This window comes from Pteropus medius, unplaced genomic scaffold, assembly GCF_902729225.1.
Source record: "Pteropus medius unplaced genomic scaffold, Ma_sr-lr_union100, whole genome shotgun sequence".
Lineage (NCBI taxonomy): Eukaryota > Metazoa > Chordata > Mammalia > Chiroptera > Pteropodidae > Pteropus > Pteropus medius.
The window spans coordinates 13,874,563-13,893,889 of NW_024351729.1; the positions used below are offsets into that span (position 1 = coordinate 13,874,563).

The 19,327-nt window shown below is 36.3% G+C and overlaps 1 protein-coding gene across 1 annotated transcript in view; it reads left to right on the forward strand.

Annotated features, from left to right (window-relative positions):
• Nucleotides 1–19,327, forward strand: part of ADAM23 (ADAM metallopeptidase domain 23) — a 144,592-nt gene that overhangs the window by 96,421 nt on the left and 28,844 nt on the right. Inside the window, exons 11-20 of the mRNA XM_039844553.1 lie at nt 408–571; nt 1,493–1,577; nt 2,526–2,616; nt 4,926–4,974; nt 6,982–7,081; nt 10,013–10,084; nt 10,712–10,801; nt 12,075–12,155; nt 17,873–17,923; nt 18,605–18,668. Of these exons, the coding sequence (XP_039700487.1) occupies nt 408–571; nt 1,493–1,577; nt 2,526–2,616; nt 4,926–4,974; nt 6,982–7,081; nt 10,013–10,084; nt 10,712–10,801; nt 12,075–12,155; nt 17,873–17,923; nt 18,605–18,668 (847 nt within the window). The remainder of the gene's footprint in view (nt 1–407; nt 572–1,492; nt 1,578–2,525; nt 2,617–4,925; nt 4,975–6,981; nt 7,082–10,012; nt 10,085–10,711; nt 10,802–12,074; nt 12,156–17,872; nt 17,924–18,604; nt 18,669–19,327) is intronic.

The following is a 19,327-nucleotide window of genomic DNA, read 5'->3' on the forward strand; positions in this document are numbered from 1 at the left end:
CGAGAATAACTGGTTGTACTGTACTCCCCAGAGCTGTGTATCTGGCTCCAAACTGTTACCTCCTGTGAGGTTTGGAAGAGTGTCTTTATTGAACCCTGTTTTGGATTGATGTCCAGACTTTATAATCGTGACATCCCTGCTTATTTATCCCCTGGTGAGATGCCTGGCCACCAAATATACTGATTTGGGATTGAAATAAACTCGTAGGAGAGGCTGAATTGTGTGATTGTTCTTTATTCTTGCTCTTGGAAAAGAGAAAGGAAAAGAAGATTCTCTATGATGAGCTAATTATGACCTCGTGTTCTCCTCTTACCTTCCCTCCTGTCCTTCCGCTGACTCTGAATCACTGATTGTGCATGTTTGACCCAGTGTTTTCCTCCTGCATCTGTCCTGTTGTATACCCTCAGATTTACAAGGAGCAGCTCAATACCAGGGTTGTCCTGGTGGCTGTAGAGACCTGGACTGAGAAGGATCATATTGATATCACCACCAACCTCGTGCAGATGCTCCATGAATTCTCCAAATACCGGCAGCGTATCAAGCAGCATGCTGATGCTGTACATCTCATATCGTATGTACTCAGTCTTTGGTTTGACATTTATCTTTATCCCTTCATTGGAAAAGTTAAGTTGACATATCAGTATATTGATTTTAAACAAGATTGATGTTGATTCCTCTCTCTGTTAGTAAGATGCACAAAGATGCTGAGATGGTGGTTCTTTAGTTATTAGATCTACCTTCAGAGCACATCCTTACCTTCAGATCTTCCATCTACAAGGTCAACTCAGAATTCAAGATGGCTTCTGATGTTCCAGCCTTCTTGTAGGCAGCAGGAATTATGGTCCCGGACGACTGCAAAAAAACATTCCTTCCAGCCGAGTTCTTTTAAAGCAGATTTCCTGAAAGCTTGCACACATCAATTTCACTAGCAAATCATTTGTTAGATCTTAGTCACATGGCCACACTGACCTGCAAGAGAGGCTAGGAAATATTCTCTTTTGAGGTGAATTATTGAATAAAATTGAACTTCTATCACTAAGTAGAGAAGGTGCTGCCTTCTCTACTTATGGTGACACTGTTTTCTGACAGTCCTCTAAGGTTCTGTCCTAGAATCAAACCAACCAAAGTCTCCTTCCTTTCCTCTTACTTTCTTTTCTCTCAGTCTTTAATCAGCAATTTATAATAATCAGCAATATTTTGTATAAACACTAGTTATTCTCCACTAGAAAAAAGTCAAGGCCTGTGATCTGTTTATCTTTGTGTCCTCAGTTCCTGTGCCAGTATATGATGCTCAATTAATGTTTCTCAACTGGAGTTATTTAATTTAACATAAATTTAAATATTTTTATGACAACATAAATATAAATGTATTTAAAATACAGTTTTTGATTTTTTTGCAGGAGTACAGGTTTTGAGTATTCCCTGTAGGAGTGTAGACATGTTTTGGGAGAACTTATGTAATGTACTTTCCTAACTGCAACTTTTTTTTAAGACGCGTGACATTCCACTATAAGAGAAGCAGTCTGAGCTACTTTGGAGGTGTCTGTTCTCGCACAAGGGGAGTTGGTGTGAATGAGGTAAATTTTGTCAATTTTCCTAAAGTAGAGCTTTATCTTTGTATCTTATATGATCTCTTTTTTCCCTATGGCCCAGTTTATATTCCTTCGCAGGCTTGTTTAGAATGATAACGACATTCAGAATATATTTTGAGTGATTTATATTAGCAAATAGAACCCAAAGTGGCCTTTGTTGTTAGAAAAGAGACATTGTTTCATTTTGTAATAATAATTTTCATATTTATCAGGTGAATGAAAGGCAAAGATTAGCCTAGAGATTTTTTTGGCCTCTATAGATAACTTTTTATAAGCTTATTAATTCTTCCTCTATAACTTGAAGTTATAATGCTCTTTTGCCCATGTTAGGTTTAACTCATCTATATCAAAGAGTTTGTGATTGTATCTAATCAGTATCTTTGTTTTCTCCCTATGTAAATTTTTTATCTTTATGCCTTCTACCTACCTATCTGTAGAATCAATTGAGACAATTATTTCCTTAATCTCATTGTTTGGTTTTTGTTACCTTCATTAATATAAAGAAAATTCTTACAACAGTTGGCAACAGCACCCAAAAAGCCAAATCAACTATATCTAAACCCTGATCAGTACCAGAGTATATCAGGTTATCCCCATAGCCATTGGAGACCTCTCTTGACATATTTGTAGTAAGTTGAATTTATTCTTGGTTTGGTATGAGTCAAATTGAGGTACATACAGCCTTTTATGACTTGTATATTATGTTTCCATGTGAGAGCATCAAGTTCTGACAGATGCCACATAGTAAGAGAGGCTTTCTGCTTCTTGGGCCCAGTTGCAAGGAAGAAATGACAAAGGAGCATATGCCGCTTTTTGATGCTGTGAGGCTCTACTTAGAGAACTGAGATGATATGTGGTAATGATTAAGAAATAATAACTAGCTTTGTGCACTCTCTCAAATGTCTCCCACACACTTTCAACTCTGAAAAACAGTATGGTCTTCCAATGGCAGTGGCACAAGTATTATCGCAGAGCCTGGCTCAAAACCTTGGAATCCAATGGGAACCTTCTAGCAGAAAGCCAAGTATGTACACTGACCTTCTTACTCCCTTTCATGTGCCATTCTGTCTGTATAATGCATGTCCAGTCAATAAATATATATTTTTTATTCCTAAGTTATTATAGTTTAATTGTAGTGTATCTCCTTCCTCTAAAAAAAATGATAAGTTGAGCAATTTAAGGTAACTCTCAGTTTGTTTAGGTTGTAGAATTGTCCCTTTTCCAAAATCGCTAAAACTACACTCACTTTCTGAGATACTGATCAGCTTTCCCACACTGCAGAGTGTTGGGGTGGTGAGTTGTCACTCTCTGGCTTCTAACCACATGAGTCTAGAAACAAGATGCCAGTGAGTCTCCTTCACAAATCTGATAAGAGCACAGTTGGGTCAGGAAATAGCTTAGATCTAGGGTCAAAAGAGAGCCCAAACTGTAAACTTACCCACCTACCTACCTCTAATTAAACTCATCCACTAGTCCCACCAGAAACTAGAGAAGCCTTCCTTACAGGCAGGCCCCACCCCCAGGCCTTTTAAGCCTGGGGGAGGTGGGAGAGGAGAGCACACTCCTCTAGTGGGTGGGCAGGGCCAAAAGGGAGTACAAACGGGGCCACAGACCCATCCAGTAGGAAAATGCAGCCAGTGACTGCGAGGTGTCACTCTCTTCATTAATCAGATGAGAGGAAGATGAAAAGGCTGGGGTGAGTTTCTAGTGACAAAGTGTCTAAGGCCCAAAATAGTTTTAGGAGGGGTCCATAAAAACTTTTAGTTTCTTTTAAAATCAGAATAAAATCCAATGTGCATTATGTTCCTTTTTATACCAACACAATAGTAAAATATAATTTTCTAATACATTTTTTTGTGGCAGAAGGAAAAACTGCCTAGGACTCCCATAATGCGATCCTGTGGAAGGAAGAACCAACGTGTTCACTCAAATTATTCTCTTACCTCGAAATTAAGTGAAAGGTTCCTCCCCTCTGAGAAAAATATCAGATGCCAGAAGTAAAGCACCCCGCCACCAAAGAAGAAAGGGAAAGAAATCTACCTTAACTTTATCCTACATTTATGCTTTTTACTATCAAATAATTGTCAGTAAGACATAATATTATGGAAACTTGAAACAAGATATTTATCCCGAGGCTTCTCAATTCCCTTTATAACATACTAAGTCATCAATTTATGAGTATATTAAGTCTAGTGGCATTTAGCAAACATTTATTTATTAGTATCGTGCTCAGGGAATTTGCTTTCCCAAGGAAACAGGGAGTAAAAATTAAAGGAGGTATTTTGGGCTTTGTCAGCTGGCATAAATGCTTTAAAATATGAAAGGAGTAAGACCAGGTTTTACAGCCTTGTTAATTTTTTTATTTAAAGTTGGTGATAAGTTGAAACCCCTGGAGCTGAGAAGAAGCCAGCTCTGGGGCAACTGGGAGTGTTACTGAATGGGATGATGGGGTAGGGTGAGAAATAGCGTTCATTATTAATGCCTGGCATAATTCCTTCTTAAAATTCTTCATTCCTTTGTGAATTATTTGTTTGAATTATTTAGATAGTTATTAGTTCTGAACTTTGAATTTTAAAAAATCCATTTGGAAGTCTTTCTTTAAAAGTATCTATTATCTATAATAGAAAAGAGAATAGGAAAAATTAAATGAAAAGAACAGCCCATCACAATATCAACGGTATCTATGTTAATTTTATGATTGTTATTTAATTTAAACGATTATTTACATTTAGATTGCTCTCTTATACTAAACCTTTTTAGCATAGTGTTCTTCAAGTCTCTGGCCTATTGAATTCTCATCTTTAACTTTCATTGTGCTCTGTGAGCAGGACTTCGATGATGACTTATTGCTTTTGTGCAATAGAGCTTTACAGGTCACAGAGAGCACACAGGCGTGCCAGCTCCTGTGGGCCCCAGAACCACTCGGGGAGATAGGCAGAGAGATTCATTCCCCATTTTAGAAGTGGAAACATAGCCCCAAGACATGCTAAGTCACTTCCCTGTGGGACTCTCTCATCAAGGAGAATTTGGACTAGAACTCAGGCTTTCCGATTTCTGGACCAGGGTACTTTTTATTAAACATTGGAACATTGAGTTCTCTGAGTTTACAAAAATTGTATTTCTTGCCAGCCATTGTCTTAGGAATTAACCTATGCTTCTGGAAAGGATAAATATTGATTTAAAGAAAATAGATTTTGTTCTGTGAGACCACCTTCTCTACCTGTTTCACATGGAATTGGTAATAAGGAATTATTTCAAAAGCTGTAATGTAAATTGAAGATGTGACTTTTGTTGTTTTCCTTTTCTTCTGCTTTTATTGTTCCCTTGGACTAGAATGTGACTGCACAGAATCCTGGGGTGGCTGCATCATGGAGGAAACAGGGTAAATTGTTATTATACATGTATTTGATATATGCCTTTCACTGAAATTGCTGCATATAATTATATAAACGGTCTCTTGGGTACTGGTCTTTTAGGCGAAGCATGTAGTATAAATTCAATAATTATCTGATACTTTAAAAATGAAAGGACTAATTTACTTTACATTTTAATTTTTTATTTAAAGTTGGTGATAAGAGTAAAATATAGTAACTATTTCTACTTTTATTAACCCTTAAAGGAAGCACATTATTAAATGCTTCTACGTTTAGTAGAGGCATTAATTTTTTAGTACACTTAGAATAAAAGCTGGTTTTCTACCTGAAGCCGTCAGTGAAAATCAATTTAGTCATCAATTTCTATTTTAAGGAACTCACAAAGAGACATGTTGCTGTAATAAAAATTGTACTATACTGCTTATATAATCAATAATTTTTTAAGACAGATTTATCGTGTCTAAATTAGATAGTCTCCTACCAGTAGGCATTTGAACATTTTCTCACTTATCTCCTCTCTTCTGTGGATACTTTGGGAACCAGAACAGATGCCCCAGAGTTGCCATTGCTTCTGTGAACCAAGGCCTAGAAACATTGCCCTTTTTATCAGGGACTCTTGCCTGAGAGGCACCACTCCCCTAAGAGCCCTAAAGCTCTCCTTGTAGATAAGAAAGGTTTCCTTACCTATGTGCCTCTCCCACCTCTTTTGCCCATGCCAGACATCTGCTCAACATGGCGGTCATTTCTGGTCCTACCTCAAACCCCAGGAGGTCCGGTTTGCCAGAGCCTGGACCTACTTGTGCAGAGTTCCCTTCCTTGTTCTTCCACCAGGAATTTAGCTCAGGAGTGTGAGCATGAGGATTTGCAGAGAGAGTCAGCCATTTTCCCTGTGACTTTAGAATGCTTATTTCTAGAAATGTAGTCTAAACTCAAAACTGTTAGATTTCATGGTCTCCTTACTATTGTAGTATTATGGCTTAAACACACTTTTTTGAGGACTGCTATAGGAAGGTAACACCATTTATAATATGGGTTCATATATGGAGATGTCTTCTGTCTTCTAAACTCCCAATTTCCAAATGGATTTTTGGACTAATTACTCATAGGTATGATAAAACTATTTAATGTTAATATATATTTTCTCAAGTATACATTTCTGCATAGTTCTTGTAAGAGATTTCTGTTAACGCTGGCAGATTTTACCTACTTGCATACACTACCCTTATACATCAGGATACATAAAACTATTGGCTCACATCTTAGAGTAAGTGGTCTTTCACTCTCAAATCAAGTAGTATTACAGATATGCTCAAGGAATCAGTTATTATTTGTTTAACCTTGACTATGTGCTTAATATTCCCCTATGTACTGACATAGATATAATAATTTGATTAAACAAATCATAGAGAGGCTCATGTTATAGTCCTATTAAATCCTAAATATTACCCAGTAGCATCTGAAGGTGAGGATAAGGTATACTAAAAAAATATATGCACACATATGTATGGTCTAACACATCTTTTTAGGGTTTTATTGTTTACCCAAATTGCCTTGCTGAAGCTTGCATTATATAATCTCTAATAAATTGACCCTAACAACTCTCTCTTCAAAATAAAATCTCGTAGGTTCCCATGTTCCTTTTATTCAGGACAGAGACAAAAAAAGTGCATCCTTTACTGAGACAGAGCAAATAAAAATGACAACATTTTAAAATACAGCCTAGATGTAGTTTTGTGATGAACTTTTCATAAACTTTTTCAAGCCCAGGCACCAAAGGTCTTGAGCACTCAGGAGGTTGTAACCTAGCCCCTAAATCTATGATTTCCTTTGAGTTACTATTTTTACAAACTGAATCACACATATTTGGCAATTTGAACATAAGTGCCTTGTCAAAATTTGTGTGGAATTGTCTGGGTCCAGAGCAAACATTTTGTTCTAATTCCAGGGTTTTAATTTTCTCCTCTGATAACTACTTTTGGTAAGTTATTTACATAATTGATTCTTTATTTCCTCAGGGTATCCCATTCCCGGAAGTTCTCAAAGTGCAGCATTTTGGAGTATAGAGACTTTTTACAGAGAGGGGGTGGCGCCTGTCTTTTCAACAGGCCAACAAAGGTTAGTAATTTATGAAGTGATAATTATTTCTCGAATTTCTTTTTCTTTTTCTTTTCTTCCTTTTTTCTTTTTTTAGAATAGAATAGTGCCAAATATCAGATACTTGTCTTGGAAAGCAGGTTTGTTGTCAATCAGATCAATATTTAGTTATAAAAGTCTTTATCATGTCGAAGACCGAGACCTGTTTAAATGAATGGCAAAAGCATAGCTTCACTGTTCTGAATCTTTGGTTTTTAGTGTTAGCTGCACCCTCTCCTAAATCCCCCCTCCAAAAAACAAACAATCTTTTAAAATATCTTTGAAATTTTCATGTTAGGGTTTTCGCCCTGCTGCTAAGAGATAGTAGCTTAGATTAAAATATATTACTTTAATCCATTACTCTGACAAAAATTCCATTACCCCTTAACATACTCTCTAGGAGTGTAACTAATGTCTTGTCTTTTTCTTTTTCTTTTTTTTGAGTGGTCTATTCTCCCAGATAGGAAGCATTACTAATATCGGCTAGACAAAAAATGGCCCGAAATACTTATGGATCCCACAAATACATATATGTATCTATATTATACAGTCTCTTTACTTGGGAAGCTCCATGTTGTCAGTTGACATTTCATCAAAGTTCATATGTACAGTGTCACAATCCCCTATCCACAAATTCCTTTATTCAAAAAGTTCTGAAAATTGGAAGTGTTTTTTATGAGTTTGCAGAAAACACACTGGACAGTAGAACTTACCCAAAACTGAAAATCTTTCTTTATACCTCACAGTGTAAATATTCATAAGTCTTACTGTGGAAATATTGATGTGTTTGATTATAGGGTATGCACCAGGCCTCTCAGGGTTAGTATACAGAGCATGGTAAATGCATCATACTTTTCTAAAATACAGCAAAGTCAAAATTCTCAAATATGCCACCTTCGAAGCTTTTGGATAATAGACTGCGGACCTGTAGTAGGATGTTTGGGAAGAGTTGCTTGACAGGCAAAAAGACAGGGTTGATGCTAATTAGCAGATGGTATAGAAATTCTAACATAGCACATTTCACATTTTCTTTTAAAATACTACTTCATAAGTCAAAAATAGTCTATTGCCATACAAAATGTTTAATACTCTGCAAATTGAGAGAGGAGTGAAATCATTAGCCTTTTTTAAAAAATTAGTGACAAATGTAGATAACTGACAGAATAATGTATTCCTAGCCCCATAATTAAGTGATACTGCTGTAGTCAGGGGATGGTAGTGTGGTGCCTGAGATTTGTATAAAATCGCAGTAAGGCTGCAGAAAAAGAAACAGGAATTTTAAAGTGACCTTGCATCATTAAACTCGGCCGCCTGCCTTTTATGGCATTCATCTCAATGCAACAGAAATCTGAAAGCTTTGGAGTGTTTAAAATGCATGAAATGAGTAATAATGAATTAATGTGAGCAACTGGTATTTTTGAGTTACAATGTACTTGGCTAATTTTACCTGCTTTGCAGCTCGCCAGCTAATTATAAGCATCACACCTGAGGAAACAACGCTGAGCTGTTTGGAAAGGTTAAAGTTTCTAGTGCGTATATAGGGATCCATCATTCTCATATTAGAATCACTTTAAAAAGCCCTTGTAGATTCCAATAAAAGAGTTTAATATGTATGTATCAAACAACTGACTTTTTCCAAGTGTTTTTAGTCAATGAATATGTATTCCTATTTTATGTATTTTTATATTATCCATATGCATCTTTTCTGTGCTGTGAGAACCTTCCCAATTGCCATGTTTTCTGTCTGGTTTACAGTAGTGACCTGTCTCAAGATGGGTGAGTCCTAAGAATGAAATCTAACAGTTGGTTACATGGGAGGCCTGATGTAAAGCATTAGTTATGTTCCAGTCTGCCCTTCCCTTTTCCATTTCCTCCTGCCTGCTGAACAAAATACCAAAATACTGAAGACGGTAGAACTATTGATTTTATTCATTGGACTTTCCCCATAGGAGAGTCCCACCCAAGTATCCTGGAAACCTTCCTTGCTTCTTATAATAGTTTTTCCTTCCTGGACACGGAGGGAGGATTAGGTTTTTCTCAGGGGGACTCAGTGGAAGCCAACCCTTCCTTGAGTGTGCGCTGCTTCTGGGGAAGGAGTCTCTTTTCTCCCTCTTGTATTCATGGCACTGATCATTTGTGTTGGGATGTACTGTTCCAGTCTTCACCCAGGTGTGGTGGACATGCACAGAGAAATCTTGCCCCAGGCGATGGGAAATTGGAATAGTTCTCATAAACAATCAACTGTCTCCACAATTGGTTGCAATAGAGTTTATCTGGCAGGCAAGTTGATAGCACCAGTAAGGTGGATTGTTTTAAAAATTTGACCCTTCCATTGTTCCAGGAATGACTGAGAACTTTCTGTACATCTGTGCATATGTACTTCGGGCAGTCTGGATTTCTTTTTCAGTGAGAATGATGGACGTGGATTTCCAGCCACATTTTTTAAAGCTTATTTGCATTTACTTGATTGTATATATCACCTTTAGCTCTGACTGAGGCATTGTTATGTTTTTGAAAATTTTGATGTCTTCTCAGCTGCCTTAAGTCAGCAAATTAGATATGTCTTATTAGCAATGCATCTTAGCTCTTTTAACAAACATGAAAAGTGATCTATTCCTCTCGACAGCTTATCTCTGTAAAAAGTAACTCTAATGGTAGAGGTCGTCTCTGGAGCCCACCACTTGAGAATCCTCCAAGAGATATTACCCCATTTAAAGTATGGTTTTTAGAAGTGTTATTAATAAGTAAACAGTATTTCCCACACAGACATCACTTATAAGATGCCATAACAACAGATCACAGAAGAATATTACATGATATCTGATTAAAGGACCATGTATACGGCCAGATTGGTATGGTGATTTTCTATGATAAATTAAAATGTTTTTTCTTTATTTCCCTAATATCTTTCAGCTATTTGAGCCCACAGAATGTGGAAATGGATATGTAGAAGCTGGGGAGGAATGTGATTGTGGTTTCCATGTGGTAAGTATAAGAGATCTTTTCTACCTTTAGCACAGCTCATACCCAGAGCAAACAAGAATAGCCTTAGGGACAAGCCAGTGCTATCATTCATTGTGGTCTACCACCTTTCTTTCAGACTTCTCTTATCAATGCTTAATCCCAGCTCAGACATATTAGAATTAATCATTTTCTTAAGGCCTATCTGGAAAAAAAACAAACAAACAAACAAACAAAAAAAACCCTAATGCATTCTTCTAATCAAATTCCCTACTTCTTACAAGTTCATAGCTCGCATTCATCTTGGACCAGTTTTACCAAATCACAAAACATTTCTTTTGTGTTGGGTATTATTTTTGTTTTTATAAAACTAGATTATTAAGAATGTAATAGAACTAAACAAGGGTGGGATGCCTGCTAAGAAATAAGCTGACTTTTTTGGTAGAGAAGCCCTTTCGTAGACGATCATGCTTTGCCAAGAAATATGGCAGGGAGGAATCTATTATTGTTTAAAGTGATTAATTCTTTCCTAAAGTATTTGCTTACTATTGTATAAATCTCCTCATCTGGATTATGCATAAGTCACATGTGGAGAGAATATTGAATGACCAGTGGGTAAGTTTCCTCACTCATGTAAAATGTTTTTTCTAGGAATGCTATGGATTGTGCTGTAAGAAGTGCTCTCTCTCCAATGGAGCCCATTGCAGCGACGGGCCTTGCTGTAACAATACTTCATGTCTTGTAAGTTCCCTGACAGTTTTGTCTTTCCTTTTATTGACATATTAGCCAAATATCTCAATATGCACATTGAGCATTTGTATAGCTTACCACAAATTTGTCGGTTGACAGTGTGCGTATTAGTCTGGCAATTCTGTAGAATCAATAAATTTACCCAAGTTCTGTGGGTCACAACATTTACCTTTACTATGATTCACTGTCAACCATCCTATCTTCCAGTGCCTCCTTAAAAATATTTACCTCTACTCCTTCCAAAATAAACATGGAGAGTTCCCTATTAACACAGATGAAAAACAAGTTAAATGGTTGAATAGAAGAGGGATGATTCTCGTTTTCTTTTTAATAATACGACCTAATAATAATATTGTTCTTTAAAACTTACCCTAATTATTTTAGAACCTGAGCATAAAAGCTAGTGCTCATATTTATACATTTGGCTTTTTAAATCCCCTATAAAAGCAAGAAAGCTAGATAAAGAAGTGATCCCCGAATGTCCGTTTATTTGTGTGTAGACACATAGTTACTTCCATCTGCAGAGACCTCTAGATTTAAAAATTGAAAGTTTATTTTTTAAATCTTCCCTTTTCTCATGTATAAAACCTCTAAAATTCCATTGAACTATAAAATTGAATGATTTGATTATTTTATTTAATACCAATGGGTATCATGCATTATGGTATTCTAGATGATTCTAGCTTAGTTTATACTCACCTTACATTCCTTAACAGGTAATAAGTTGCTTGAGGGTGATGGGCTCTTTGCTTCCTCTTTTACGCAATCCCATCCAGACAAATAAAATGCCTTGTATATAGTAGGCATTCGCTGGTGTTACTGAAGGGGATCATTGAAATTTGATTGTGTATATTTAGTTAAAGCAATATTACTATCCAAGCCCTTAAGTAACTTAGTGAACATTGGGTACGTACATCAATCTTCAGAAAGATCTTAAATATTTATATTTTAGTATTTTGCTCTTTTGTCTTAAGCCATACTGCTGTTTCCTTTTTACATAATTGCCATCACATTCTTTTCTAAAAATAATACTCTGAGACAGTGAGTTTTGAAATCTAAACATTTACTGCTTTGGTTAATGATTCATATTCACTACAGAGAGTGGTATCTGGCCTTCTCTCTATTCTGCAATAATCTTGCTAGTTCATAAAAAGAGTTTGCTGATGGTTATAAGAGAGTATGAGAATTATTGCTGAATATAAGAATGCTAACTCTTTCAAATTTTAATTCATACTATCGCCTAATATCGAATTTTGATTTGCAGTTTCAGCCACGAGGATATGAATGTCGGGATGCTGTGAATGGGTGTGATATTACTGAATATTGTACTGGAGACTCTGGCCAGGTATGGCAAACTCAGTTGTAGGTAATACATTTTACTTGTAAATACACATTTTAAAGCTTTCACTTTAGATTGCATGCATGAATATACTTTGGCTCCTTTGTTTTAGTTTTGTTTTGCTTTGTCTTCTAGTAATTTCTAGTTATCTACTATGTCTTTATTTTAAGAACCTTTATTGTGTTTTTTGGACCTAAATATTTTTTTTTTTCTTCCAAATTTTCTTTTCATCAGTTGGGTTTATACCCAACTAATTGGTTTTTCTTTTCTGGTCCCCACATCTAAAACACCAATGAAACACTAATGTTCTGTTTTCAAACATTTTAAAGCCACAAAACCCTTTCTTTTAACAAAATTTTGGATGGAAGCCCAATGTAGAAAGTAGGGAACAAGTAGCACTGCTCTGGCTAAAGTGAGATTGGGAGCAGAAGTCCTCCTTTGTCAACTCTGTTGCCATCTTTCTTCCACTTACAGAGCCCTGGCTTCATGGCCCATACACGAGCAGAATCTTCCTCATATTAAAATTTTGACAACGTTATAATTAACGTTATAATTGCCTTATAGCATTCCTTCTTTATGTAATTTTTACATTTTTAATAATTTATATCATGTTATTCTAAGTATTTGTCACTCAAATAAACATTTGTTGAGCACCTGTGTGCCAAGCACTGCTGTAAATGCTGGGATATGGTAGGGATCAAGATAGACAAATCCTTGCTTTTCTGGAACTTAGATTTTACTGGGTGGATAGAGAGAAATAAATGAACAAAAATATTAGCTGGTGATAGTATGAAGCATAAAATAAGGCTATGTGAAAAATAATGATGGGGTAGGGAGCTTTAAGTGGGGTGATCAGGTATATTTTCCTGGAGAAGTTGGCATTTAAGTAGAAACACAAATAAGGAGCTAGTCAGAAAATGGTGAATATAGAAGCTTGGCTTCTTTAAGAAATGGAGTAAAAGCAAGAATAACTGGAGAGCAGTGGAAAGGATTCAAAGAAGTCAGACATCAGAGCAGGTAGGAACTTGGTTAGAATTTTGGATTTCATTCTACTTTCATTTTCATTCTGACATTACTTCAAAAGTGTTTTCCCATACTATTACACAAATATCCTTTTTATGATTACATGAGAGTCTGTCATGTTTATTTATCAGTTGACTTCTATATCTAGTGGTGGATATTTAGATTTTTGGCATTTTTTTATTATAATTAATATGGCAGTGAACACCTTCATGAATTTTAAGAGTGTTTCTCATTCACGGTTAGCTGCTTAGGATAAGAGCCCATGAGTAGAGTTACCTATTGCCAGGTATTGTGATTTCTAAGGGGCTTCCAGTAAATAGAGTACGGATGAAGGCCAAAATATCATTTTTGTTATTGAAAATAGCCAAGTTAAAAGCCATAGCTTAGTGTGAGGACTAAAGGGGCCTCTTTATATACCCCAGATTCAAGCTGTAGCAACAGGTTTTGACAAAATCGAGTCTGCAGTGACCTCTCCCTGCAGAGGCAGGCCCTGCCCTCACATGTCATGGAAGAGCGGTGGAGAGAATATTATTTATGTGAGCAGGCAAGATAAGAATGGCAGAAGCAAGCCAGAATGCCCAGTTATTCTTCCCAAGTTTATCAGTCAGTCAATCAACCAATCAAGCACTCTGTCTGGAGAAGAAATAAAGAAGCAGAGAGTAGTAGTTGGAGTTACACTGAGTTCTCTTCACTGGAGGAAACGAGGGGAGAGGGGAAGAAAGGGTCCTAATTAACCTTTCTGAAAATTCTTGATATATATCAACTGAGGCTTAATTCGAATGGAATCATGTGAGGATATGGTATGGTGAAAAATGTTCAGGCTATTTCTTGTGATTTTTACACATATCTGTTTCTTATGTTTAAATATATAAATAGGTTTCTTTGTAATTTTCTTATAATATAGTAGCAAAGTGTAAGAATTGTTCATTCTGTGTTTTATGACAAGTATATTGACATTCCTGATATATTGTTTCATTGAGTTATATTTTTAGTTATGAAGAATAATACTATTTTTATACCCATCATATTTTGTTTTGGTTCTGTGTATTCAGCTCTTTTAGTAGTATAGTTTTTCCATTTCAACCTTTAACTGCTTAATTGCAATAGAATTAACTGGAAGTAGGCTTTTTAAATGAGGGCTGATTTTCTATTGTCTAAATTTTTTAAGATATTCTTTTGATTTTGTGTGTCTAAGGTAAAAATTGTACTGTTAAATTAATTTCTTTCAGTAATGAAATATTCTTTCAGTAATTATTTCCAATATGACTAGAATGAACCTGAAATAGATAATTGTAGTTGAAGGAGTTAAGCCCCCCGCCCCTCAAATTCTTTTGCTTTGTAAGAGGCAGTGAACTTTGAATTTAATTGGTACTAATTATGATTAAGAAAATGCGATCTCTGAGAATCAGTATCATTGGCAACATTTTGACTATCTCTTTTTTTCTCATAGTATGTTTTTGCTTAATTTCAATAGTAGCATTTACTGATGGCTTTGAGCTACTTTTTAAATTCACAATTGATAACAGAATAAACAATACTTGCAACTGACAGAACTCCTTGGCAAAAAATACTGGATGATATAATAAAGATATTTTGGAAAGATGTGGGAAATATTTTTTGTTATATGTCATCTAAATGTGTAGTGTAACACAATTTAAAATAAGCCCATTTAAATGCTATTGCTGAAGCCTGCCTCAAGTGAACCTTCTTGTACAGCATAAAACCGGGGGCTAGAATGCCATTTAGAGACTAACTCCAGAGCTGTACTCACAGGCAGAATAAAGTGCACAGATTTACGGTTCTGTTTTAAATGTCTCCAGAGAACACAGACATTCCATAATTTCCCTTGTTAAACATTTCGGTGATAAGCTACTGGCTTTTATTTGTTTAAACTGAAAATAAGTTGATTAGGAATCATCTTGCATATAGCCATGACAGTTTATAGCAACGGCTTTTTCTTCATTAGTAAAGCATTCTGAAAGTTTTTTCCTATTGAAACATTGCAAAAGTCAACAATGACGAATTAATTTTAGACCGTGACGTGCCTATTCTGAGAGCAACCATTTATTTTGCGTTTTTGTTCTGCGTGATTGTATTTTTCTTGGAGTAAGTAAATAATTAATGTTAGTTGATTAATAATATAATGATTGTGTTTTGAGTGGATTTGGATGAACGAGAAGCCACAGGGAGCTCTGTTTCTGTGGAGTTGGCCCAATATACCAGGTTTTAGTGCTGATAATTACATCTTTTGAATAGTTGCCTTCAGGTTGAATGAAAAGCTGTGGTGAAGGAAAGCTTATGTAAGAGTCGGTTATTCTTTAGAAAGATGTAGAACCAAAGCACTTTATCTCAAATTGTTCCTTAGTAAGTTACTGTTTCTTAGCAGTTCCAAATTAGTTGTTATCTTTCTGTAGTGAACTTTAGTTAAACAGCTTGATATGTGCAGAAAAGAATAACTTAATTGTATGTATCTGTATGGGTCATTCATTTATTTTCTTAGCCAGCCAATAGTAATTGAGCCACCTACTCAGTAATACTTGAGCCCAGTGTTGTAGGTGCTGGGGAGGCAGCAGGGAACAAAACATAAAATCTCTGTCTGCACGAGCTCACATTAGGATAGGACAATAGACACACAAATTAGTAAAATACAGTAAATCCTCATCTAACATCATTGATAGGTTCTTGGAAACTGTGGCTTTAAGTTTAACGATGTGTAACAACAACAAAAAATTTTACCATAGGCTAATGGATATGAATAAGAATTAAGTTCCTATGGCCTATTTCTTCACTAAATCATCACCAAACTTATAAATAAATAAAGACCCCAAACACTTCTAATATTAAACATTGAAATAATCATGAGTTATATAGACATTTGAGAAAGATGAAGAAAAACGAGTAAGATCATTCTTTTCCAACCTGCTTAGTCCAGGTTGCAGGTGGCCAGAGCCTGTCCCAACCTTGGCTGTGTAAAGCAGGTACCCTTTAGACAGCACACCCTTCCATCCAGGTACACTCACTTCCACCCCCACACTCACTCAGACAGGGACAGTTTGGATGCCAATCACCTCACATGCATGTCTTTGGGGTGTTGAAGAAAACTGGAATCTCTGGGGAAAACCTAAGCAGATATGGGGAGAACTTGCAAACCCTGCACAGACTGTGGCCCCGGCTAAAATCAGTTTTTATTTTTCTTTCTCATCCATGTTATAACAAAACAATGTTATTCAAGGACCTGCTGTATATGAATTGTTGGTTGATGATAAGTGCTGTGGAGAAGAAAAAACAGGGAATGGGGAACGGAGGATGCTAGCACGGCAGGGGTTATAGTTTTGAAGAACATGGCTAGGGAAGGCTTCTCTGAGATGCTAATATTTGAGCAACGCCATACAGAAATCTGGTGGGAAGATCAAAGGAAGAGCAAGAGTAAAAGCCATGGGGTGGCAGCTTGCCTGGCACATTCACGTAGAGTCACATCAGTCATGGCAGAGAGTAGGAATGAGGTCAAGAGATTGGGGTGGGGACGGGGTTATATGGGAACAGATCATGTTGAACTTTGAAGGCTAGTAAGTTGGGAAGAGGGGTCACATGATCTGGTTTACGTTTTTAAAGGGATTTTCTGGTAGTTATATAGACTATAAGGTGACTCGGTGGCAGCAGGGGAATGGATTGGAGACTGTCGCATAATCCAGGTGAGAGACAGTGATGGGCTGGACCAGGTGTTAGCAGTGGAGATGGAGAAAAGTGGTCAGATTATATTTTGATTATATTTTGAAGATAGAGCTATTGGGATTCTTTGACAGACTAGAGAGAGTATGAGAGAAACAGAGGATGACTTTCTAGTTGGGGCCTGAACAACTGAAAGAATGGAACTGTCATTTACTAAGAAGGTGGAAACCGAGAAGGACCTCGATGCATACCGCTGTTTCCTATTCACTTGTCATACCTGCGTCTTTTTTTCCTTTTCATATTTGCTTTGAACACTGTAGCAGAGCCTTTGAGTTGAATTTTTTTTTTTTTAGCTCTCTTAAATGTGGTAAGTGAAATATACAGAGAGTAAACATTTTAACTTAATTTATTCAGGGTAATTTTGGGGGAAAATGAAATGTACTTCTGAACAATTATTTGATAAATAGACATGAAAAAAGAAATATCCATCATATCTGGATTGTTCTAATAACATGTCTATGGTTTGAGAGGTCAGAAATTAATAAAGATACAATACTCACATTGAGTTGAAAGGCAGAATATTTCTTTCATTTTAGTGATGTGGCCTATAGGTAAGTGTCATGGGTGTCAAATATAGATTTGACATTTTTCACAGAGTTGAGCCGATCTTGTAAATTAGGGCCTGAATGTGTCCACTCCTACATAACAAGCTGAATCATTCCTTTCATTGTCCATTTTAATCCCTTCTTCTTTTAACTCTGCAGGCAAGTGAATGTAAATTATTATTCTGGTCCACCTTATGGAAAACGGAACTATAAAAAGCACCCACTGTGTGTACCTAATTTACTTATTTTTACCAATAATAAGATAATTAATTTGAGTAAGCTACTTAAGGAGTTACTCATGTTTTCCTCAACATTTCTAATTATATATTGACCATGCTTGCATTTTTTTTTTTACATTTTTATATATCGTGCACATACCTGAAGGTACTAATGCTGAAGATTAACTAAAGAGATCATATTTTTCAGTGCCCACCAAATCTTCATAAGCAAGATGGATATGCATGCAATCAAAATCAGGTATGCTGAGTTATAAGTTTTAAATACAATTTTGAAAGGATTCATTAGCAAGTTTTTTTCTTTTTGATAAATATACTTTTGAAGGGAAATCACAATTCAAACAACAGTCAATTATTGCAGTGGTCTTCTAATTCAGAGTTGCTTAGTGTCAGACCAGATACAAAATATAGTATATTTTGCTCTGGTTGCAGATTGTCCAGATAGAAGGCAAGGCAAAAAATGTGATGGCTGAAGAATTCACAACCTAATTTATTGAGTCGTGACTGTTTATTATGGATTTATATGACAATCTGTTGTAACGTGTTTTTTGTTTTTGTCCGCCCCCCTCACCCCCAAAGCCATATTATAACCTAACCATTCACAAAAAAAGGAGCTAAAAGTTATTTTGGTATCACCTAAAGAAGTGTCTGAATTTTTGTTTACCATGAAATTTTACATTTTAGATGATGAGTTTGGATTTAAAGGGCTAGGCTATGAGACCTTGACTGAGTTTTAGATTTTGACTGTGATTCCTATGCTTCTCTTAAGATGTTTGTGAGTCTTATTTTCACTGCGAAAATATTTGATTGAGGAATGAAAAAGAAGTTTATCTATACAACAAAAAGGAAACTTTGCAGGGGGAAATTTGGGGGGAAAGAGAACTGACTCCATGTGTCCCATAACATGTGTGCTTGTCCTCAGGGCCGCTGCTACAACGGGGAGTGCAAGACGCGGGATAACCAGTGTCAGTACATCTGGGGAACAAGTAGGTCACGCTCTCCCGTAGATGGCCACACTCAGATTTCTGTTGCATAGTGTTCTTCTCTGCCAGTCTTGCTGAAAGAGATGTACAGCTTGGAGTGATGTGTTTTGTTTGTTTGTTTGTTTTTTAAAAACAAAACAAAACAAAATCCAGACAAGGGTGAGATAAAGAGAACTGTGAATCTTAGTCACAAAACTACAGATAACAGCTGCTGAAGTTGGGGACTCGTCATCAGAACCAAACGGTGTCATTCAGTGCTTGCGGCTGCAAGAGCAGGGATATTACATCCACTGGTAAAGATTGGGTTGTGTGCAGCATCACGTTCACTATCCAGCCATTTGCATAGTTTACTTCGTATCTTGGATTTAACATCCCTCCTCTCCACGTTAGTTTTCTATTCTTTTACCCCAGGAAAGTTCCAGCCCTTTATTTTTTAAATTCTGTAATTTATTATCCTCAGTTTAAAGTGAAGAAATACAGGTACTTCCCAAAGACACATAGAAATTTAGATACACGGTCGTGGTTTTCAGTATGTTTCCTAAATGCTAATGCACATGTTATCTTCCTGACCTTTCCAGTGCCTCTCCAGTGAACTTTGATTCTTGAGGGACAGAACAGAAAAGAAAGAAGTGGGTCTGCCTTGCTGGCTGAGGCCAGGTCAC